This window comes from Symphalangus syndactylus, chromosome 10 (assembly GCF_028878055.3).
Source record: "Symphalangus syndactylus isolate Jambi chromosome 10, NHGRI_mSymSyn1-v2.1_pri, whole genome shotgun sequence".
Taxonomy (NCBI): domain Eukaryota; kingdom Metazoa; phylum Chordata; class Mammalia; order Primates; family Hylobatidae; genus Symphalangus; species Symphalangus syndactylus.
The window spans coordinates 110156490-110176531 of NC_072432.2; the positions used below are offsets into that span (position 1 = coordinate 110156490).

General features: G+C 42.0%; 1 protein-coding gene across 5 annotated transcripts in view; it reads left to right on the plus strand.

The window, feature by feature from the left end:
* Positions 1 to 1426: 1426 nt before the first annotated feature.
* Positions 1427 to 20042, plus strand: part of PLCL2 (phospholipase C like 2) — a 222629-nt gene continuing 204013 nt past the window's right edge. For 3 of the 5 annotated variants that reach the window (XM_055295536.2, XM_055295537.2, XM_055295538.2), the window contains exon 1: positions 1427 to 2107. In XM_055295536.2, the coding sequence (XP_055151511.2) occupies positions 1781 to 2107 (327 nt within the window). In that variant the 5' untranslated portion in view covers positions 1427 to 1780. The remainder of the gene's footprint in view (positions 2108 to 20042) is intronic. The other 2 variants (XR_008660523.2, XM_055295535.2) reach the window with 1 other exon arrangement.

Consider the following 20042-nt stretch of genomic DNA (forward strand, 5'->3'; position numbering starts at 1 on the left):
GCTTGGGTGCTAGAGAGGGTAGGAGGCTGGAGCCCACGGAGCCTGGGATGGAGAGGTGGGTGGGCCCAGGCCTGGGGCGTGGGGTGGCGCGGGGGTGGTGGTGGAAGGGCTGGGGTCTCACCCTTCGGAGTTTTGGGTCTTGTCTGGCTCCAGGGAGGGAGATCCAGGGGAGATATTTGCGAGCGGAAGCCACACGATCAGCGTGGACTTTTAGGCCAGTCACACCGCCTTAAGTTGGTGCGGGAGAACTAGCGGAGGGACTGGCTGTAGCGCTGCAAGTGGGATCCTGTCCCAAAAGATGAGCCTGACCTAGGCTGGGCCCCGCAGGCCATCAGGGCCAGCCGGCATCCCTGGTAGGGGAATCGGGAAGGTCTCAGTGATAAATCTCTGTGTGGAGACTCAGAGGGCACGAAATAGGCTCTGCTGATGTCCTCTGCCCCTCATAGCCTGCCAGCCACCCCAGCCCTCACCCCTGCCTCAGCATCCTTCCAACTAGTTGAATCAATCAGGAGCCCAAGGGAACGGAATTGGTCCCAGTGTATGATATAGATCTGACCCACTGGGGAAGCCAGAGACCAGCGTCCCGAACTGGGTGGGAAGGAAACGAGTTCCGTGCGCGGGGCTGGGGCAGGAGTGAGGTGCAGCGGCCAAGATCCTGGGCCCCGGGACCCTTGTTCCGGGCCCCGAGGCCTGCGCGGTAGTTGCCCCTCGGGGTTCCGGGCGGGTGACTGACAGTTGCAGCAGCTCGGGGGAGGCGAAGGATAGGCAATGACTTGGGGCTCCCGTCCACTCGGCTTTGAGGTCCCCGCGGCCCGATGACCCAGCCTCGGTGACAGCAGCCGCGACGGCGGCACTCTCGAGAGGGAGCTGGGCGGCTCGCAGTGGGTCAGGGGGCGATCGAGGAGGGACCACGCGGCCTGCAGGGGGCAGCGCCGAGCTCGGGAGGAGACAGCAGCCGGCGGGTGGGGTGGGTCTGGGCTGCCCCCTCCGGGAGCTGCCCCGGGGCCGCACAGCGATTGTCATACCCGGCCGCTCCTGGTCGCCCCTGCCCGCCGTGCGCTTCCTCTCCGCGCCGCGGGCCTTAACGGGGCTCTGAGGGGACGTAACAGAGCTCGGCATGCGGCGGCCTCTGGGGAGTTAGGGTCCGGAGAGACCCGCGCGTCGACCCCCGCCCGCCCGGGGCCGGGAGATCCTCGGGAGCCGCCTCCGCGTGGCCAGAGAGCGTCGGGGCGGCCGCCACTTCCCCTCGCCCTTCGCCGGAGGTGGGCGCCTTTTCCTGCGTGGCGGGTGCTCCGACCCCAGTTGCTCTGAGCCCCGGGGGAGCGCGCCCCGAGCCCCTGACGTGGGCGCCCCGTTACCTCGGGGTGGCTGCCTGGGGCCCCTGAGGTGGGCGCGGGTTGCCCCGGGGTGGGCGCCCGGCCCGCGCGGGTTATTTTTGGCGCCCGCAGAGGCGCGTGTGTTGGGGCGTGTTTTCCTTCCCCAGGTGCCGAGAGCCGGGGCTCCGCCGGCGCCCGAACTGACTGGTCTCTCTCTTCTCTCCCCTGCAGGAATCTTCCGATAATTCTGCCGCGGCGACTTTAACCGTGCGCAAGGCGAGAGCTCGAAACAAACATCACATCTAAATTAAAAAAAAAAAAAAAAAAAAAAAGCGGAAGAAGCGGCCGAGGCGGCGGCGGCGGGAGGAGGAGAGGAGGAGGGGCCGCGCGCGGCGGCCCGAGGCGGCGGCGGGGACGCGGGGACGCGAGGACGCGGCTTTGTGCAGGCGGGTCGCGGGGCGCCCATGGCGGAGTGCGGCCGGGGGGGCGCCGCCGGCGGGGCCCTGCCCACCTCCCCGGGCCCGGCCCTCGGCGCCAAGGGCGCCCTGAAAGCCGGAGTGGGGGAAGGCGGTGGCGGGGGAGGTCGCCTCGGCCACGGGCGGGCGCGCTATGACAGCGGCGGGGTTTCCAACGGAGACTGCAGCCTCGGCGTGTCCGGGGACGAAGCCCGGGCTAGCCCTGCCAGGGGACCCCGCAGCGTTGCGCTCGCCCCGACCCCCAGCGCGGTCGTCTGTACCCTCCCCCGGGAGAGCAAGCCGGGCGGCCTGCCCCGCCGGAGCAGCATCATCAAGGTAGGTGGGAGAAGGGCGCTCATCGCCCACCCTCAGCCGTCCTTGGGGTCTGTTTTCTCCCTGGGGGAGTGGTGGTGGAAGGAGGAAGCCCACTGCTAACAGGAACCACTGGAGCATGGGTGCTTGCGTTGGTTGAGCGGGGATTGGATGCAAATGGCATGTGGAAAGAATGGAGAGGTGATCCCTAATGTGCAGGGGGAGCTGTGCTCAGACATCCTCAGTTGAACTTGGGGCTGTCACCTCTTCCAGGATTGGTCTGGCATTAGGGCCTTGTACCTGCCTGGGTAGGGCATATTCTTATGTGTAGCCTAGTCTGGTTAACAGACTCCCTATAAGATTTCTATTGTATCTTAAACACAGATAGGGATTATGTGAAATGCGAGAACATTTTCTTAAAAATCCCAGGCGGCGAACAGAGGGTGAACAGAGATTATTTAATATGTTTCTTCTGATCTGTATATAGTTAGTTGGCTCTTACAAATGTTTACACTTCGAGGGTGCAAAATCTCTTAATCTCCGGTCACTCAGTCACAAAGAAAAATAGAGTAGATTTCTGAACATAAATGCAGATTTCCGCTTTCTTAGGCTCAGAAGCTCTTAGAGTTTACAGTTTCACACGATTTAATCTTTTTCCTTGCTTGCAGTAGGCAGGCCTCGTGTTCTGTGGAAGTTCTTTTGGGCAGTTTGCTTGGTTTTGCTTGCACAGTGTTAGCGGAAGAAAGCCAGCGATTGTTTTGAGCATTTTAAACTCAAGAAGTAATATTAGGAACTCCCGAGTTTGTGTTAGTTTCATTCTAATGTTACATTTTGGTCCGCAATGTAAAAATATTTCTCGTGACATGAAGTGCAAAAAAAAAAAAAAAAAAATAGTTGATGAGCTAAGAAGAGCAGAGCCTTAGGCAAGACCAGCTCATTTGGCTCGCTCAAGTTTGGAGCAAATGAAAACATTGCTTTCTGAAAATCAAGGAGTTATCAGGACAGGGAGCAGCAAAGCAAATTGACAGGCTGCACCCACCCTTCCTGTGGCTGATAACTGGTGGGAGAGAGGGCAGAACATGCCACAGTGAAGAGAGTTGGCAGTGGTGGTATCTGAAATTTTATTGGACCTACAGAAATCTCCCAAGTACTGTGAAAATGTCTGATGGTGTTATCAACTTATGCAGTAATCTAGTGAAATATACCATATTGCTACTCTATGTAAGAGGCAATTGTGAAACTGCATTTCCCTTTGTCATCTGTTTGCACAGTTTATGTCTGGGCAAGGACACAATTTGAAGGGCTTGGAGATCAAGTATATTAACTACCTGCAGCACACACTTAAGAGATAAACTAAGGAAAGTAAAGTGTCTTTTTGCTACATACATAGCTTTTAGTGACTTACGTTTTCTTTTACTCTGTAGCTTATGTTTCAATGGAAGTTCCATTCAACTGTGCATCATAATCCTATTGACAGAGTTATGTGACATTTCTGTTTTTGTCATAAAATATTTGTGGTGATTTTGCATTGTGGTGTTAATAAAATTTGAGGTGAAAATTGCAAAGAAGATACCAGCCTACCTAATTTTAACCCCTTTCTTTTAATTGTTTTGAATACTTGTTTTTGAATTAAAAACAATCAAACTTTATTAGTGTCCATAGTGAGATTCATAGTGTAACTTACTGAATTACAAAAACATTTGTTTTAATTTTACATTAATGGGCGATAAGCAAGAAGGATGATTTGTTAGTATTTCTGATATATGGAATTGGGAACTTGTCAATAGATACCATTTCTTCATTGAAGGCTCTAGAAGTACATGGGGGAAATGATTAATTGTTCAAAAATCACTGATTTTAGAAATGATATTGATACTTATGTTGAATTCTGAAACTTTTAAGGATATTTTGTCATTTTTATTCTTTGTAAAGAAGGCATTTGGCTTCTTGTTCACCAGTGTAACCCTAGATATAAAGTGCCAGGAATGTAGTAGCAGCTCAATAAATTGCTTATTGAATGAATGGAGAAAGTACATGTTATCTCTGAGTTCTGTTAATTTATATAACAATTGGTTTTGGGTTTATCAGTCCCATATTTTGTTCATTGTATTGTACCTCCAAAGAAGGCTTGACATGCTCCTTTTTCTTGCCTCTTTTCACTTTGCATTTTCTTAAACTTTCGAAAATTATGGAAGTAGTGCTGAAAGTTGATCAAGACTGGATTATAGGAAAGAGAGGATGCCATATTTAAATAGGCAACTACTTGGTGTATTTCCCCTTGAATTGGTGCCTTGAAGCATCAAGATTTTTGGAATGTATTGTGGTATTTTCTAAAGATAACTTGCAGCATCAAGACAATATCCTAATAGAAAACAAAGTCTTTTAACATCAAACTTCATAAAGCAACGAATACTGCACAGATAGTTTTGTCATGTGAATGGCAGAAATTGTTTCCTTTTTGTTTAAAAAAAAGAGAATAAAAAGCTAAAGCAGAAACACATGTGAAAAAGCACTAGTGACATCTTTTCTTGGTTTCCTTATTTTTTTTTTTAAATATAAGGGATGAATGCAGTCAGGTGGTCTCTGAGTAGAGGCAGGAGTAGATTAGTAAGCAAGGTGATAATTGGGGACTTGAGGGAATAGCAGGGAGTGAATGCTACCTGGGGAACTGAGGCCAGTATTTATGGGGTTGTATTAGTTGAAATGTTGGGCTTCTGAACTGTGCCTCTCTCCTAGTTTCCATCTTCATTACAGTCTTGACAGCCCTCTTTGATGGAGATCCTTAAATCAGAGGGAGAAATAATGGCCTAAATGTGTTATAAGGTGGGCAAAGAAAGGGGGACTATTGCTAAAGTGAAGGGCATATGCAGAAATGCACTGTCGGCTGACCCGAATCTTATTCCTCATTTAAAATAATTTATTTGGTGCTCCATCTGTTTTGTAAATGTGGTGTTGAGTAAGAAATTGTTGTAAAACAATATTTTCTGCCAAAGTAGATGCACAGATCTATACTAAAAGAGCTCTTTGGTTATGTTAACAGTGTTGATTAAAATTCAAAGTGAGCAGCCCTGTAGAACCTTTTACAAATACCTTGAGATGATAAATAAATCATGGAAATCATCACCAGACTTTTCTACTTTTCCTTAGCTTATTGAAAATAACGGTAGACTTTTGAGATTATTTACAAAGGCCCATTACTGGATTTTAGAGAAGAAGCCGTTATGTTTGTCATGCTAAGTAATCTAGTAAATGAAAACATCACTTTCATTTTCTCTTTCCATAATTCATTTCATCACTCTATTCAATATAATCTATGTTTTATTTTGAAACAGTTAATTTGGTTAATTGTTCAGATGGCATCCATTATTTGCAAATAGCTCAATCCTTTAATTCAAGAGCTTGGTCTAAAAATATGAAGTAGCATTTTAGGCCTTAGATTTCTGTTTAAGTTTAGAAAGAAATGAAGTTAAAATGTCTATTGCTGTGGATGATTTATTTTAGTCAGAACTAGTTAAATACTTTGGTTGATACTTTAAAAAATGAGGTATGATTTACTTACAGTAAAATTCACACTGGTTTGTGTCCAGTTCTGTGAACTTTGACCAATACATTCAGTCATATAATCACCACCATCATGAAGATATAGGGCACTAACATCACTTCAAAAAACTCCACCAGGTCTCTGTGGTCTTCCGCTCCCCTCATCTCCAGAGAATGGCAATCTGTGGTTCTTTTTTAATCAGTAGGAAATTCGGCCATTGCCTTATCTTGGTATTTAGAAGTAATAATAGTAGCCAACATTTATTAAACACTCACTACATGCAAAACACGTGAAAAGTGCTTACCGTAATTCTCTGACTTGGTCCTGTGCTAACCACAGAGACAGGAGGAAATCAGAGTTCAGAGAGGTTAACCCTGTGCCCCAGGTGCTGGAGCTACTTGTTGTATCCCGCTTGGGTATATGGCTGCACTCCATTGCTTCCCCACATTACAGTGGCAGTTTGAATTTTTTGTGTAGTTAAGGCAGCATCAGTGGTTTCAGACATTGGATTTGATTGTCCTCTTTAAATGTAGGAGATATTGGAAGAAGGAAAACAATCTCTGTTTCTGCTGGTGGAAGAAGTTGGCAGATAATACAGCCAGGAGGCTTAGTCACCTGTTGTGACTGCTTGACCAGGGCTTGCAGCTTCACAGGGACCAATGATCTGACCTTGCCCAAGGTGGCAGCCCTTATTTTTCTTAATATCATTATTGCCATTGTCATAGTATCATGTTGTGTAGGAGAAACACTTTTACTATCTTTATACTACTATGTTCACCTATGTCTTGACACTGAGCTCTCCAACATGGACAACAAGCAGCCTTTTCACATCTATTATACACATTTAAATGAAATAAAACTTTTATATGTGTCTTGACCCATGGTTTAAATAAACTAGGCTCCTTGCAGGCAGAAGTTGGGCTGTATTTACCAGTTCTGCACAGGTAACAAACACTCAGTAAACATTTTTTAATTGGATCTTAAAAATAATATCTGCATTTGACTTTAGACATTTTTTTTTGAATGGGGGGAAACAAAGATACCGCATGCCCAGCAAACCTGTGGGCACATCATAAATAATTAAACAGTAGCTGGATAACAAAGTGAATTTGTCTGGATAGATAGGGAACCTGGATCACTTAGGTCAGAAAAATCTAATGGCCAATCAGCAACTCCCGACTTTATTTTGTGCTAATACATTTTAGACCACATGAGATAACTATTGAAAGGCCAAAGCATGGTGGCTTGTTTTAGCCTGCTCAAAGAGCTTTTGTCACAATTCAGTTTAGGTTTTCAAAAGCAGAGTATATTAATTTTCATACCCTAACATCTACTTGCTCCCTTTGGCTTTCCTCCTCCTCCATTTTCCAGCCTCCCCCAAATGGTTGTATTTGATTTGCATTGTTTTTCATCAAATCCAAATAGGCAACTGACAGGAAATTGTTTATTTTATTAATTGCTGATATTGGCCACTTAAGTTATTTTCTTAGAATGCTCTATCCCAGAATCTGTTCACTTCCTTTTATAGTTCTTTGTGCTCTGCAAGGAGCCTAAACTAGAATGGTATTTACTTTCTTTTTTATGCTTAAGTTACCCAGGCTTCAATAGTCAACAAAATAGGGCAACATTATTTACAGCCTAAATGAAGTATGAACATTTTTAGTTTTTCTTCAGACTTCATACTTTTGTGTTCAAGAATAGTTTCTTTCTTCCTTCTTAATACTGTTTTGGATGCCAGTTATTTACTTATCTACGAGAATTCTGGATTACTTTAACTTCTTTTCTGTTCTATATTGGTGGGATTCAAATGTTTTTACCAGTGGGCCACAGGATCTGCGACTGTTATGTTTGTAAGCTGCCTGCTCAGCTTTTTTCTACTGATAAGATTGGTGAATTGAGAGGGTTGTGCTTAGCATGAGTGTCATTTGTGACTCAAACTGAAGTCAGAGCCACTAGAGCCAGCCACTATTCTTTGTATCAGAGTAATTCCATAGCTTTAGGGTGCCCAAAGTATATAACTCATTGCATTGAGCTTCAGCAACAATTATGGGAATGGTCCAGCCTTCTGGCAGGACACTTGGCACCTGCCCATTCCAGAATGACAAACCAGGGCAGGTTGTTAGGCCCTCTTACCACTAGCGCTTGGTCCCATGGCAGGGGTAATTAGGTAAAACGTGTTTTAGCTACTAATCTCAGCTAGGCTGCATCCTGGGGTTGAGGGCTGCCCCCAGGCCACATGTTGCATATCTGGATTATTCAGGAGGCAGAATTGTGGTGGGAACAATAGAAAGTCTGTAGTTAGGGGCTTGGATTAGATCCTGGCTTCCCTGGTTCCTTTCTTTATGGCCTTGGGCAAGATACTGAAGTCTGTATGTCTAGTTACTCCATCTCTAAAACAGGTAGAATAAAACCTCCTCTCATAGGATTGTTGTGAAGATTAAAGGAGATGATGTGTGAGCAGTGTGTGGCACCTAATAAGCATTAGTGTGTTTTTCTGATTTTTAGTTGAGCAGACTCCTTTAGAGAGGTGAGCAGACTAACATGGCCATGCTCGTTTTGAAAGTTTTGTCTTTTGAAATATGCAGAATGTGCCTAGGGAAATTTCTCAGACATGTTCCATAAATGCTCTCAATAATTGTTTTGGTGTCTTTCTAAATCTGATACCTCAGTACAACTGGGCACACATGTAAATAGCCCCAACTATGGGATCAAAGGGTATTGAACATACAATTTCATTGTGCCAAGCACCCACGTCTTGCTTTGCCCAGGACAATCCAGGTTTACATCTTTTGCTGTGACAAGATTATTAATAGCGCCTCCTTTAACTCTCAAAGGCATCTCAGCTTGGACGATAAATAATATGGTCATCTTACTTGTAATCTTCTTTTCACAAACTGCCTTACAACCTATGCTGGAGCCCCATGAGATTCCCCTCTGTGCCTAAACTTAGCCTTTATGGTGATGCCTCTGTTTCCTCAGGTTTCCTTCTCTCTTAGTCATCTTTAAGGTTTTCCCCAGTTAACCACTTCCCGGTTAGAGTAAATTATTTCTCCGCCTTCCAGCCACCACTCTCCCTGTATCTCCATACAGTCCTTCTGCCTCTTAGGCAACTACATCTTATTCATCCTGAATTTCTGAAAACACCTAGTTTAATGTCTTGTGAAAAGTTTGTGTTTAAGTATATATTTGTTGAATAAATGTGTGAATGGATAAATAAGGGGACAAGAATGAGTCTTAGGAGTTGGATGAAGATGTTATTTAGACTTAACTCCAACTGGTTTTGATTGGAATATAAAACTCACTGGGATGTGTGCTTCAAGAAGAAATTTATTCATGTACATAATTTTGAAAACAAAGGAAATACCTTCATTTAAAGTTGGATCTAGGAATTTGGTTGATTCTATAACTGTTCTGTAAGATGTTAATATAAATGATTGCTCCCTTTTGTGCCCTGAAATAAGAATAGGCGTTTGAAATTTTCTTTTGATTTATATTCTGCTGTCAAAGATTAGAAGGGATGGCAAGAGAGCAGTATTGTTTGCTAAGGGATTTAATCTCTTTTCTGGTATTTGGTTTCTTTAAGTGATATCTGTAGTTTTTGCTTAGTTTTTGTTTATTTTTGAGGAACTAAATTACTTAAACTTCTATTGTCATTAATATTTGCTAGTCACATGGTATTCATTGGAAATGAATAAAATTAATAATTAAAAAGAAAATACATAAGGAATCTGGAGTACTGATAGAGTTGTAGGAGTGCGATCTCTAATCTCTCAGCATGTTTTGTCATATAATGGTAGAAATTCTGCCCTTTGTTGTAGTGCGAGGATTGGGTGAAGAAGAGATACTAGGAGATGCTTTGTATGCATCATCTCATGCAAGTCTCATCAGAACCTGCAAGGAGACATTATCATTCCCCTTACAGACAAGGAAACCCATTCTACAAGGTTTGGGAATTTCCAGGCAAGGTTAGAGAGCCTGTAAGAGGCAAAGCCAGCATTCCGACCAGGTTTGACTGTCCACGTTTTGAATGGCTCCATCACCCTCTCTCCCACTCCATCCTCTGGATGACTTTGATTTTTTCTTTCTTCTCCTGCTTGCCCAAGCCATTCTGACTTCTTGATCTTAGCAGTTTCTACCAGTACTAAAATAGACAACTAATTTTTAATGAGAAAAGTTTGGCTTTTTGTGGCTGAATCTTGTGATGAAACCAATGTGTACCTAACCAACATGAAGCCATAGCCATAGTCCTGCCCATCGTGCCTCAAGTTTCTGTCTGATCCACAAACCAAGACCTTGTCTTTTTCCTCTCTGCTCTCCTTTGATGGATTAGAAATTCTTTTAGGGGGGTTAGTTTCCATTTTTATTTCTTTTTTAACAAAAAGTTGATTTATAGTTCTATGCATTTTAGGGTCCTGGAAGGTAAAGCAGGTAACAATTAGTAACGGTTTGTTTTTTAGGTGGGCTTCTTATAGTATCTATTCCTATTATTGTTTTGGAATTGTCAACTAATTATAGAATTTTAGAATACAATAATACAACACATTACTGTGTAGTCAATATTGAGTATATTTTTGGAGTGTGCTAAATGTACTGATTTGGATATTGCAGATATTAACATCCCAGAAACCAAGCAGCTGGGTTTCAAAGTGATTAATCATGGAGATTTCATGAGATTTTCACAGCGGAAAGAGATCATGTAAAATTCTTTTGTAGTTAGAGATACCCAAGGCCATACTGATTAGTACATTTAGCTCCTAGCTATGGTTGAATTCATTTATTTGCATATTAGCATAACAGAATTGGAAAAATTTGTTATGTAATACTGCAGTATGTGAGTATTAATAGAACAAGATGTGGTCTTCTAGATAAAAAAACAGCTATTTTTTGTGAATTTGTTTTTTGCTATAGATAGCTGCATGTGTACACATGCTATACTTGTGTATGCATATGCCCTGAAGACTGTTTATAAATAGAAAAGATGAAGAGCAAACCAAATAATGTAGTGCTAGGTTGACACAAATCCTGTGTCTCTCTCTCAGAGCAGGTGTATGCTCTTTAAATTGAAAATGCCCAGGAAGGGGTAGGCTGTTCCCCATGAGCATTGCTGATGAAGCCTCTGTTGCTTTTGACCAATTAGTGTGGTCATAGAGGGTTAAGTGACCTCATTTGCAGCTACCACCAGAATTACGAGCCATATGACTCTCTTCATATGGTTTCCTGCTACCTTTTATTTTTTATTCTAAACTCTGATATTCTGTAGGCATAGTAAATTTATTTTTTCAAGTTATTTATATGGTTTAATGTTTATTATTGAATAAAATAAAGGATATTTCTTAGATTTTTATTTCTTTCTATCAATCCATGCTAGTATATTAAATGCCAATATAATTATTCAGATGTTTTCATATTGAAGCTAATAAAATTCCTGTTGAAATACTGGTTTTGAGAATGTCTTCATCTGTGGAGTATTTGATGATTTGTTGAAAGAGATCTGTATGCTCTTTCAAAGCTTTCCCTGGTTTATGTATATTTCCAGAAATAATTTTCTATACATTAAAAATAATATTAGCAGTAGAATTACTATATCATAGGACAGACATGTGTATATTCAGCTTTAGTAGATACTATTAAGTGATTTTCCTAACTGGTCCAGCCAATTTACACACCTACCAGGTTATATGAATGCTAGGTGCTCTAAATGCACACATTTGGTATTATCAGTGTTTCTTTGTCTTTTTGCTTTTTGATTGTAACTATTGTGACGGTTATGTAATGGTACTTTACTGTGGCTTTGTGGCTGAATTTCTCTCATGGCTAATGATGTTGAGCATCTTTTTATATGTTTTTTGGCCATTTGAATGTTCTCTTTTGTGAAAATACTTGTTCAAGTCTTTTGCCCATTTAAAAAGTCGGGTTGTTTTTATTTTAAAAAAAATGGTATGTAGGACTTAATTTACATTTTCTGAATATGTCTTTTGTGACATACATATATATATTCAAGTTGTTTATATGGTTTAATGTTTATTATTGAAGAAAATAAAGGATATCACTTAGATTTTTATTTCTATCAATCCGTGCTAATAGCTTATATTAAATGCCAATATAATTATTCAGATGATATATATGTTTTGTGATATATCACAAAGACATTTTCAACATATATAGATATGTTGAAACATGTATCTATATAGTTATAGATATATGTTGAAAATGTCTTCTAGTATGTGACTTGCTTTTTCACTGTCTTAAAGGGTAGATTTTAATGAAAATTCTTAATTTTAGAGAAGTTCAGTTTATCAGTATTTTTCTTTATGGTCATTATTTTTGAGTCCTGTTTCAGAAATGTTTACTTAGCTTAATTCTATGAAGATAGTCATTTATTTAACCACTAGAGTCATATTGTTCTATTTTTCATGTTTAGATCTGGATTTTATTTTATGTGTGTTGTGTGAGGTAGGGTTAAAGATTTTCTTTCCATATAAATATCCAATTAATTCAGCACCATTTATTTGAAAATAAAATCTCTTTCCCACTGTACTGCATTGGTCTTTGGTCCTAGATCAAGTGGCCATTTATGTGTGGGTCTGTTTTTGGAGTCTATTTTGTTATATACACATAAAGTCCTTATGTACTTACCACACTGTCTTTCTGGCTAGGTATATACCTAACAGAAGTTACTCCATATGTATATTGAAAGACATTTCCAAGAGTCCTTAAAGCAGCATTAATTCTAACAGTCCCAAATTGGAAGCAACAACTCAAATGCCTATCTTATAAAATAGCATATCATACAGTGGAATCCTATGAGGAAAAGGAAGAAAGAAGAACAGAAACAGCAGATGACTGCCCCATGCACTGCTTGAGTCTCCCAAGCATAATGTTAAGGGAAAGAAACCAGCCACAAAAGAATACATATTTTTGATTATACTTATATAAAGTTCAAAAGCAGCTAAACTAATTTGGAGTGGTAGAAGTTATAATAGTGGTTACACTTGGGGATAATAATTTAGGGGGGAAGCAAGGGACCTACTGGCTGCCAGTGATGTTTGGTTTCTGCATCTGGTTGGTGATTCCAAATGTGGGTTCACTTTGTAAAAATCCATTAGGTTTTACACTTAGGATTTTTTTTCTGGAAGTCTATCATACTGCAACAAATTAAGTTTATTCAAACAATTAAATTGTGAACATTAATCAAACTCAGATACCAATTGGTTACTTCCTCCTGCACTGTTTAGGGCCGTGCCTTTTACAGTTTTTTGCTGTCTGTGGATCAGCATGTGAAACGTTTCTGCTGCTGTGGACACTTGTACGTGGTGAGACCTGCTAAATCCCTGTGCTGGTTGATGGCCTGGAGAGGGGGTGGGTGGAGAGAGGGGCAGCTTGCTGGAAGAGCCTGAGGACTGGATCTTCCTTGGAATATACTGAAAGCACAAAAGGAGCTGGGCCTGGGTGGAAAGTTGACACATTAGTGAAGAGTGTGTTGGTCACTGCAGTCGTCTTACCCTGCAGTCGTGATTGCTTGGAGTTTTTAAGATTTGTTTAGTGTAGTTTTGAGCCTCAGGGGCACTCCAAAGTTTTAATATTTGAAAATGTGCTGTTCATGATAAAACTTTGAGAACTACTCATTTATGTAGCACCTGCTCTTCACATAACAGTTTTCTAGATAGAGCTTTTTGGTCTTAAAAGCAGTTAACAGACCAAAACCAGTTATCCAGATATATGGACAAAATGGAGAGTTGTTTGATCACCACTGAGTAATGGCATACCTAGGATCTCAGGTGGTCGGTCAACAGAGAGTTTTAGTTCTACTGAACACTTATTCTGCCTAATCTAAATATTCTTTTGGGTAGGAAAGGACGAAGGGAAAATAATAAATCTTCAGATGGGTCATTTTAAGACACATTGGAATTACCTGGATTCTAAAACATACTAATGTGAAGACCCCACCTGGCTGCAATTGAATCAGAACCTCTGGGGGTTTCCTAAAGGGCCCTGGGAGATTTTAAAGTATAGCCAGGGTTAACAACATCTGTGAAACCTTTCTTACACGTTGGGTTCTCGACTTCCCTGTGTAGCTCTGTTAGATATGAGAGAACAAACAGCTCCCGGAATCCTGCAGATGATAGTTGGTGAGCATGTGGCTGGTGGGGTGTAGGGGGCAGGATTAAACCTTAACTTGCCTCAGTGGAGTTTTTCTTTAAGGGAGTCAAGCTGCCCTTTTTTGGAGGGGATATAAAATGTCAATGAAGAGGAATAATTCCTTAGTAAAATTTGGAGAAATAGATTTTATATGTGAAAATGACAGTCTGCCCTATGTGTCTTTTTTTGATCTAGGTAAAGGTGAAAATTATGTCAATTACAAAAAAAAAAAAAAAAAAGAAAAGGCCCTGGGTTGGTGCCTTAATCCCCCTTGATTAATCATTACTGTGCAGCTCCTAGTCCCTGTAGTTCCTGGCGAGTCCCTGGGCTCTTGTCCATCCCTCACAAGAGAAACTATTATCGGTGTACCCATGGCATTCTGCAGCACGAAGGAGGAGCCTGCCTAGGAGAAATTGTCTTTAGAAAGAATTAGTTTGACAGAGGCACGAGCACTATTTCTAGAGAGAGGTGATTGGATGTTTCACTTTGCTAAATGGGTATAGTAAAAACGCTGTTTACTCACAGAAGATTATAAATCTGCACTTGCCAGACAGGTGTCTGTTTGTAAGGGTGATTTATGCGGGGAGGATGTGAACCATCTGGTGATGCTCCAGTGCCCCTCCTGAGGGTGGGCTGACAGCCTGGGTTGGCACGTCATGACCTTTGCGTGAACATGTACTTTCTGAATGCTAGAACATTTTCCTCTTGCCATGCCGACCTTTGCGGTAAGGAGGAATGAACATTGAACTCCTGAGGCATCTATAAAACATATTTTATTGGTTGCAAAGCAGTAACATGAAGATTTCAGTCGTTACTTATTTGTAACCTTAGTTATACAGTGTGTACTCATTTTCTCCTCAACTGGACTGCACAAGTTATTAGAGATTGTCATTCCCATTTATTTTTTTAGGTCATTTTTTTTTCTCTTCCACATTGACAAGGATGAATCTTCTAGCCAAGAAGCTTGTGCCCCTCACTTGTCTTGAGTAGGCACCAAGGAAGAGTAGTGACCTGCAGGGAAGGCCAAGTCCTTGGAGACCCCTGTTTAGAGGCTGGAGAGGCACCAACAGTTTGGCAGCAGGAAAGTTTTCTCAAGCTGTCCCTATCTTGATTGTGACACAACTGTTAACACATATACCTTTGACAGGCAGTTTTATTTACGTATTCTAAATGGGAGGCATAGTAGAAATGAACTTTAATATTCTTTGGGGAGAGAAAATCTACAGCCTTTTTTTTTTGGAACATTCAGTACTCAGTAATATTTACCAAGTGAAGAATAAGAGAGGTTTCCTTTCCTACAGCATAATTAGCCAGATCTTCTTACCCGTCTTCATTGTTAGGAAAAAAAGTATTGTTGAAAAAGATTTTAAAATAGTTAAATAACCCGTATGTCCTAAAAAACAGCTGCCGGATATGAATGCTACCCGGAAGGGTCTGGAAGCAAGAGAGTGAAATAGTGCGAGAGAAACAGGCACATAGCCACATAGCAAGCGTTCAACTGGGCTCCTTACTGGAAAGTTGGTGAGATGTGTGGCCTCTGTGGCAGTGGCCCTGACCTGTCCTCATCATTACTGGTTGCCAGACAGTAAAGTAAGACAAGGTGGAGGATGGCTTAGAAGATATCACCAAAATAACAGGGCTTGATGAAGCTCCTGTCCCCAGATACAGTTTGGCAACTCTCAGGGCCATCATTCCTGGGAACAACAGGGACCACGGGATCTATTAATTATGTCCCAAAATGGCACTTAAACCTTTCCACACCAGGTCACACATGGAAAATGATACAATTGTTTAGATAACATGAGGAGATTGCTTGGGGTCAGGGGCCCCAACCAGCTGTGGCAGGGGTTGGAGGGTGGAGGGGGAGGGGGTTGCGGGGACCCATGCCTTGGCAGGCCAATTGGCAGTAATACTTGGCGATAACCACTAATGCTGTGCTGGGGCATGCTTGTCAGGAGGTTGTGCTTCAAAAGGTGGTAGAGAGAAGAACGGAGGAACAAGGAAAGGTACAGTAAGCTGCAGAGTGCTGTGTATCTGTCACTATCCAGGGGATGCCCTTCGCACCATGATTCCAGTGGCTAACTCACTTTAGTGGTGAGTTGAATCTTGGCCTCAAGGCATGTCATGGAGCTGTGGCCACTGTGGAAACACCACCAGCAGACAGGTTAGCCTGTATATGGATGGAGCGTCTCAGCAGGGAGAGGAACAGTTGAGCATCTACCTTCACAAGAGGGCTGCTTTCCTACATAGAGAGGACTGTTAGTCCAGCCTTAGGCTTTTCTGCTGTATCTAAACAGCAGACCATTGGGGTCATGTTTGAAAACAGCAACAACAGAGTATCAAGTAGGTACGGAGGCTGAATTCCCTGAATTTCTGTGCAGAAGTTCACACCAGAGACCTGGACACTAGTCGGGGAGCTGGCCTGTGGAGACCAAGAGCTGCAAGTTGAGAGTCGTGAGTTCTGATTCGGGTCTGCACCTCTGCTTGGTTAAAGTGTTAAATGTGTCAAGAAGACTGTGATTTCTCCTCTTTTTTCCATAAAAAGTGTGTGAAATCTTGTCTGCTTGATTTCTTGTATGTCTTTTCGGGACCAGGGCAAGTACTTTTTGCATGACTGACATGGTAAGTAAAACCTGTATGGATCTTAGGAAGAGATCTTGGTCTGAATGATTCAGTTTTTGCTATTTTACTGTTGATTTGATTATTTATGTGAGAAAGATCTGTGCTCTTCCTGAAAATTTGCTAATAAATCATCCATTAAAATATCCCCCCGTCAAAACACCCTAACAAGAAACTCTATCCTATTTTAGAGGGCACGTTTACTTTTTCCCATCTCTTATTTGAAATGCTGTTTTCAACATTCCCTGCTTTGCTTTTTTGAATATCATGTTTTAGTTTTTTATTTTTATTTTGGTTCACTCTGGCTTTGGTTTAATTACCCTTTTAAATGGAAACATGTAACTGCAGGCCCAGTCCATCATTTGTATTAGTTTTCAGCACTCTGAACTTGGGTGGGTTGGGCACGATTGTTTTAGTTGCTACCAGGATAAGACTGTTGAGATCTTAATCTCAGAGTCTTGAAGAATTCTGTTACTGAGGTAGCGGCGACTGTGTTGCTAAAGAAAATAACCTTCATTTTTTCTTCTTGACAGAGGTAAAAATTCAGAGAAGAATTCAAGAAGTCAGGGCAATAAGATTAATTTAAACAGTTATTTCTGTATGTTTAGTATTGTCACTAGACTTAAAGAGACAATAAAAATTTTAACCGATGAAATTAAAAATCATCCTTGTTTTCCTCATAGAGCATATCAGATTCAGAAGAAAGAGGATATAACCTTTATATCTAGCATGCATTTTGACTTTTAAGAAAATCAATTAAACTCTATATCTCACTGTATTCTCTCTACAGTATATTGAAATAAAGCTATATGTTGATTTGCTCATTTCATTAGGATTATTATCCTAATGTTTTAAAAGGTTTTTAAAGCTCCTGAAGCAAGATGTTATAAAAATGCAAAAAATTTCATAACCGAAAAAGTCTGGGAAAGTTAATTTGTGTGCTAATAACACCTCAAATTTGCATAGCTCTTTTATCCCTACAGGCCACCTTTAACATCAACTCAGTGGGCTCTCACAATGCTCCTGTTTGGTGGACATCATCAGTGGCCTCCATTTTACAGGTGAAAAAGTTGAGGCCCATATAAAATACACGTGGTCACACTAGACTTTGGCAAGCTTGGGCTTTGGACTCAGATCTGCTGGTTACTCTCCACACCACTTGGGTACCTTCTCACATTTTATATGTGTAAATTGGGAAGGTAGCAGTTCATTTCTCTCTCACTTCAAAAATAGAAACTCAGTATCATCAAAAGATAATCTTGGGGTGGCACTGTTTGAGGTGGTGAATTGTTTGCTAGTTGAGAAACCAAAGAGTTGTTTTTCTTCTGTGAAAGGAACTGAAGTTTAACGCCTTGATCGTGTGTTGCTGGCCCACTGTTACTTAGAAAAATTAGCTGCTCCACTGCTTATTTTGATAAGGCAAAGCATCTGTTTGTCCTTGAAGTTTCAAAAAATTATATTTCTGCACTAAATTTATTTGGCAAGTCAGACCTGTTTGTTCCAATAAAGCAGCAGTGTCTCCCCTGGCCATTCTGGAAGCCACCTGTTGCATTCAAGAGTTACATGGAAGGGGCTGCTCCTGAGATATTAAAGACTCTTCAGAATGTGGGGGCCACATACTGGAGCCATGTGACCCAGTGGGGAGCTGGTGCTGATGAGGTCAAGGTCCCAGGCTGTCCTCCTCTGTGCAGGGAGCTTTGCAGAGAGCAAGACTCCACTCCATAGTCCAAGTGTGCATCCTCGACTTGGGCAGTGCCCACACAAATGGGCAACTGTTGGCAAGGGCATCTATGTATGTCCATCCTGTCACCACCCCCTCACCGTCCTTAGCATACAGTCTTAACCACTTGTGTCTTAGAGAAACCCTTTAGCCTTTGTCTTGAGACCTGTACACTGGTCCTCTTCTGTTAATTAACAGGCAGGGAGCTGCCTCTCCTCCCAGTTGTCCCTGCACTCTGGATCGCATCCTCTCCCTCCCGTGTCTTTAACTTCTCTCTCTGTGCTGTGTTTCCCCCATCAGCCTGTAAGCATTCTCAGGTTCTAAAAAACAAGAAAGGTAGCAGTAGCCTCCCTCCACCCTTCTCAGCTCTCTCTTCAGCTGCCTCCTAAACTCTCTTCTGCCTGTTTTCAGCTGTATCTAGAGTGTCTGTGATCTCCTTCTCCGTTTGCTTTCCTTCCATTCACCCCTCCACCCTGCCCCGCTTATGAAGATCATCAGGGCTCTCTGTGCCACACAGTGAATAGGCCTGCTTCTCTCATTCCATGCCTCGTTCTGGACAACTGTTCCATAGCCATAGCTGCAGTTACCCATAGATTCACTGGTGACTCTCACATTGATGTTTCCAGCTCACATTTGCCGTCTGAGCCCAGACACTGCTGTCTGCTCAGCATCCCCTCTAGCATGCCCTCAGCCATCTCAGTACAATATATTCACATCCAACCTTCCCTGTCTTATCCTGCCCCCTTCTCCTATCTGGTCCTTTTCTGAAGTTATTTAGTTTGGCAAATGACACCACCATCCATTCTCCTTTCTTTATGGCCATTGAATCAGACTGGATGAAAGAGTATTTTTTTTTAAGGAATTGGCAAGGTTAAGAAATTATATCAAGCTCTTCTTTCATAAGAGAGTGCATTTACCTTTTTGAAGAGAAATGATCAGTTCTGATAGGGGCTGCTATTAAAATTAAACAGTTGCATGATTTCCATGCATTTACCTTTTTCTAAGAGAAATGATCGGTTCTGATACATGCTGCTATTAGAATTAAACAAGTGCATGATTTCTATAGCAAGAACATGGGCTGAACTGAATTAAAGTGACTTAACTCTTAAGTGTAACTTTCTCTCTAAAATGCTTTGGGGCCAGGCACGGTGGCTCATGCCTGTAATCCCAGCACTTTAGGATGCCAAGGCGGGTGGATCACTGAAGGTCAGGGGTTTGAGACCAGCCTGGCCAACATGGTGAAACCCTGTCTCTATTAAAAATACAAAAGTTAGCTGGGCATGGTGATGTGTGCCTGTAATCCCAGCTACTCAGGAGGCTGAGGCAGAAGAATCGCTTGAACCCGGGAGGCAGAGGTTATAGTGAGCTGAGATCATGCCACTGCACTCCAGCCTGGGAGACAGAGCTACACTCCATCTCAAAAAAAAAAAAAAAAAAAAAATGCAGTGCATATGTGTGTATGTGCTTGTGTGTTTGTGTGTGTGTGTGTGTGTGTGTGCATGCTTTGGAAGGAATCATACAAGTATGTAGGTGTTAGTCTGCCTCTACCCTCAACCTTCATTAATCTTTGAGTCTCTTACCATCATTTGCCATGCACTGGTTCGTTTGAAATACAAAGCAAATGTAATTGGGATCTGGCTCAGAAGCATTTGTTTTTCGTAGGAAAGGTGTTATAAGTTAGGAATTGGGCATATTTGCATGGCAGAGCGGGACGATTTTTAAGTATTTTGAAAAGGAGTATTCAAGTAAAGCAATTATTTTCTTTTAAGGTTTCAATTTCAACTGTGATCATCTTTAGACTGGGATATCAGTTCTTATCCTGGTATCCACGATTAACAATTTTTTCCCATTGACTTCTTTCTTGTTATTTTGAAGTTTATTTGAAAAAAATTATTTTTTATGCCAAAGATGTTACTAAGGTATTTTGCTGCAGGCGAGTA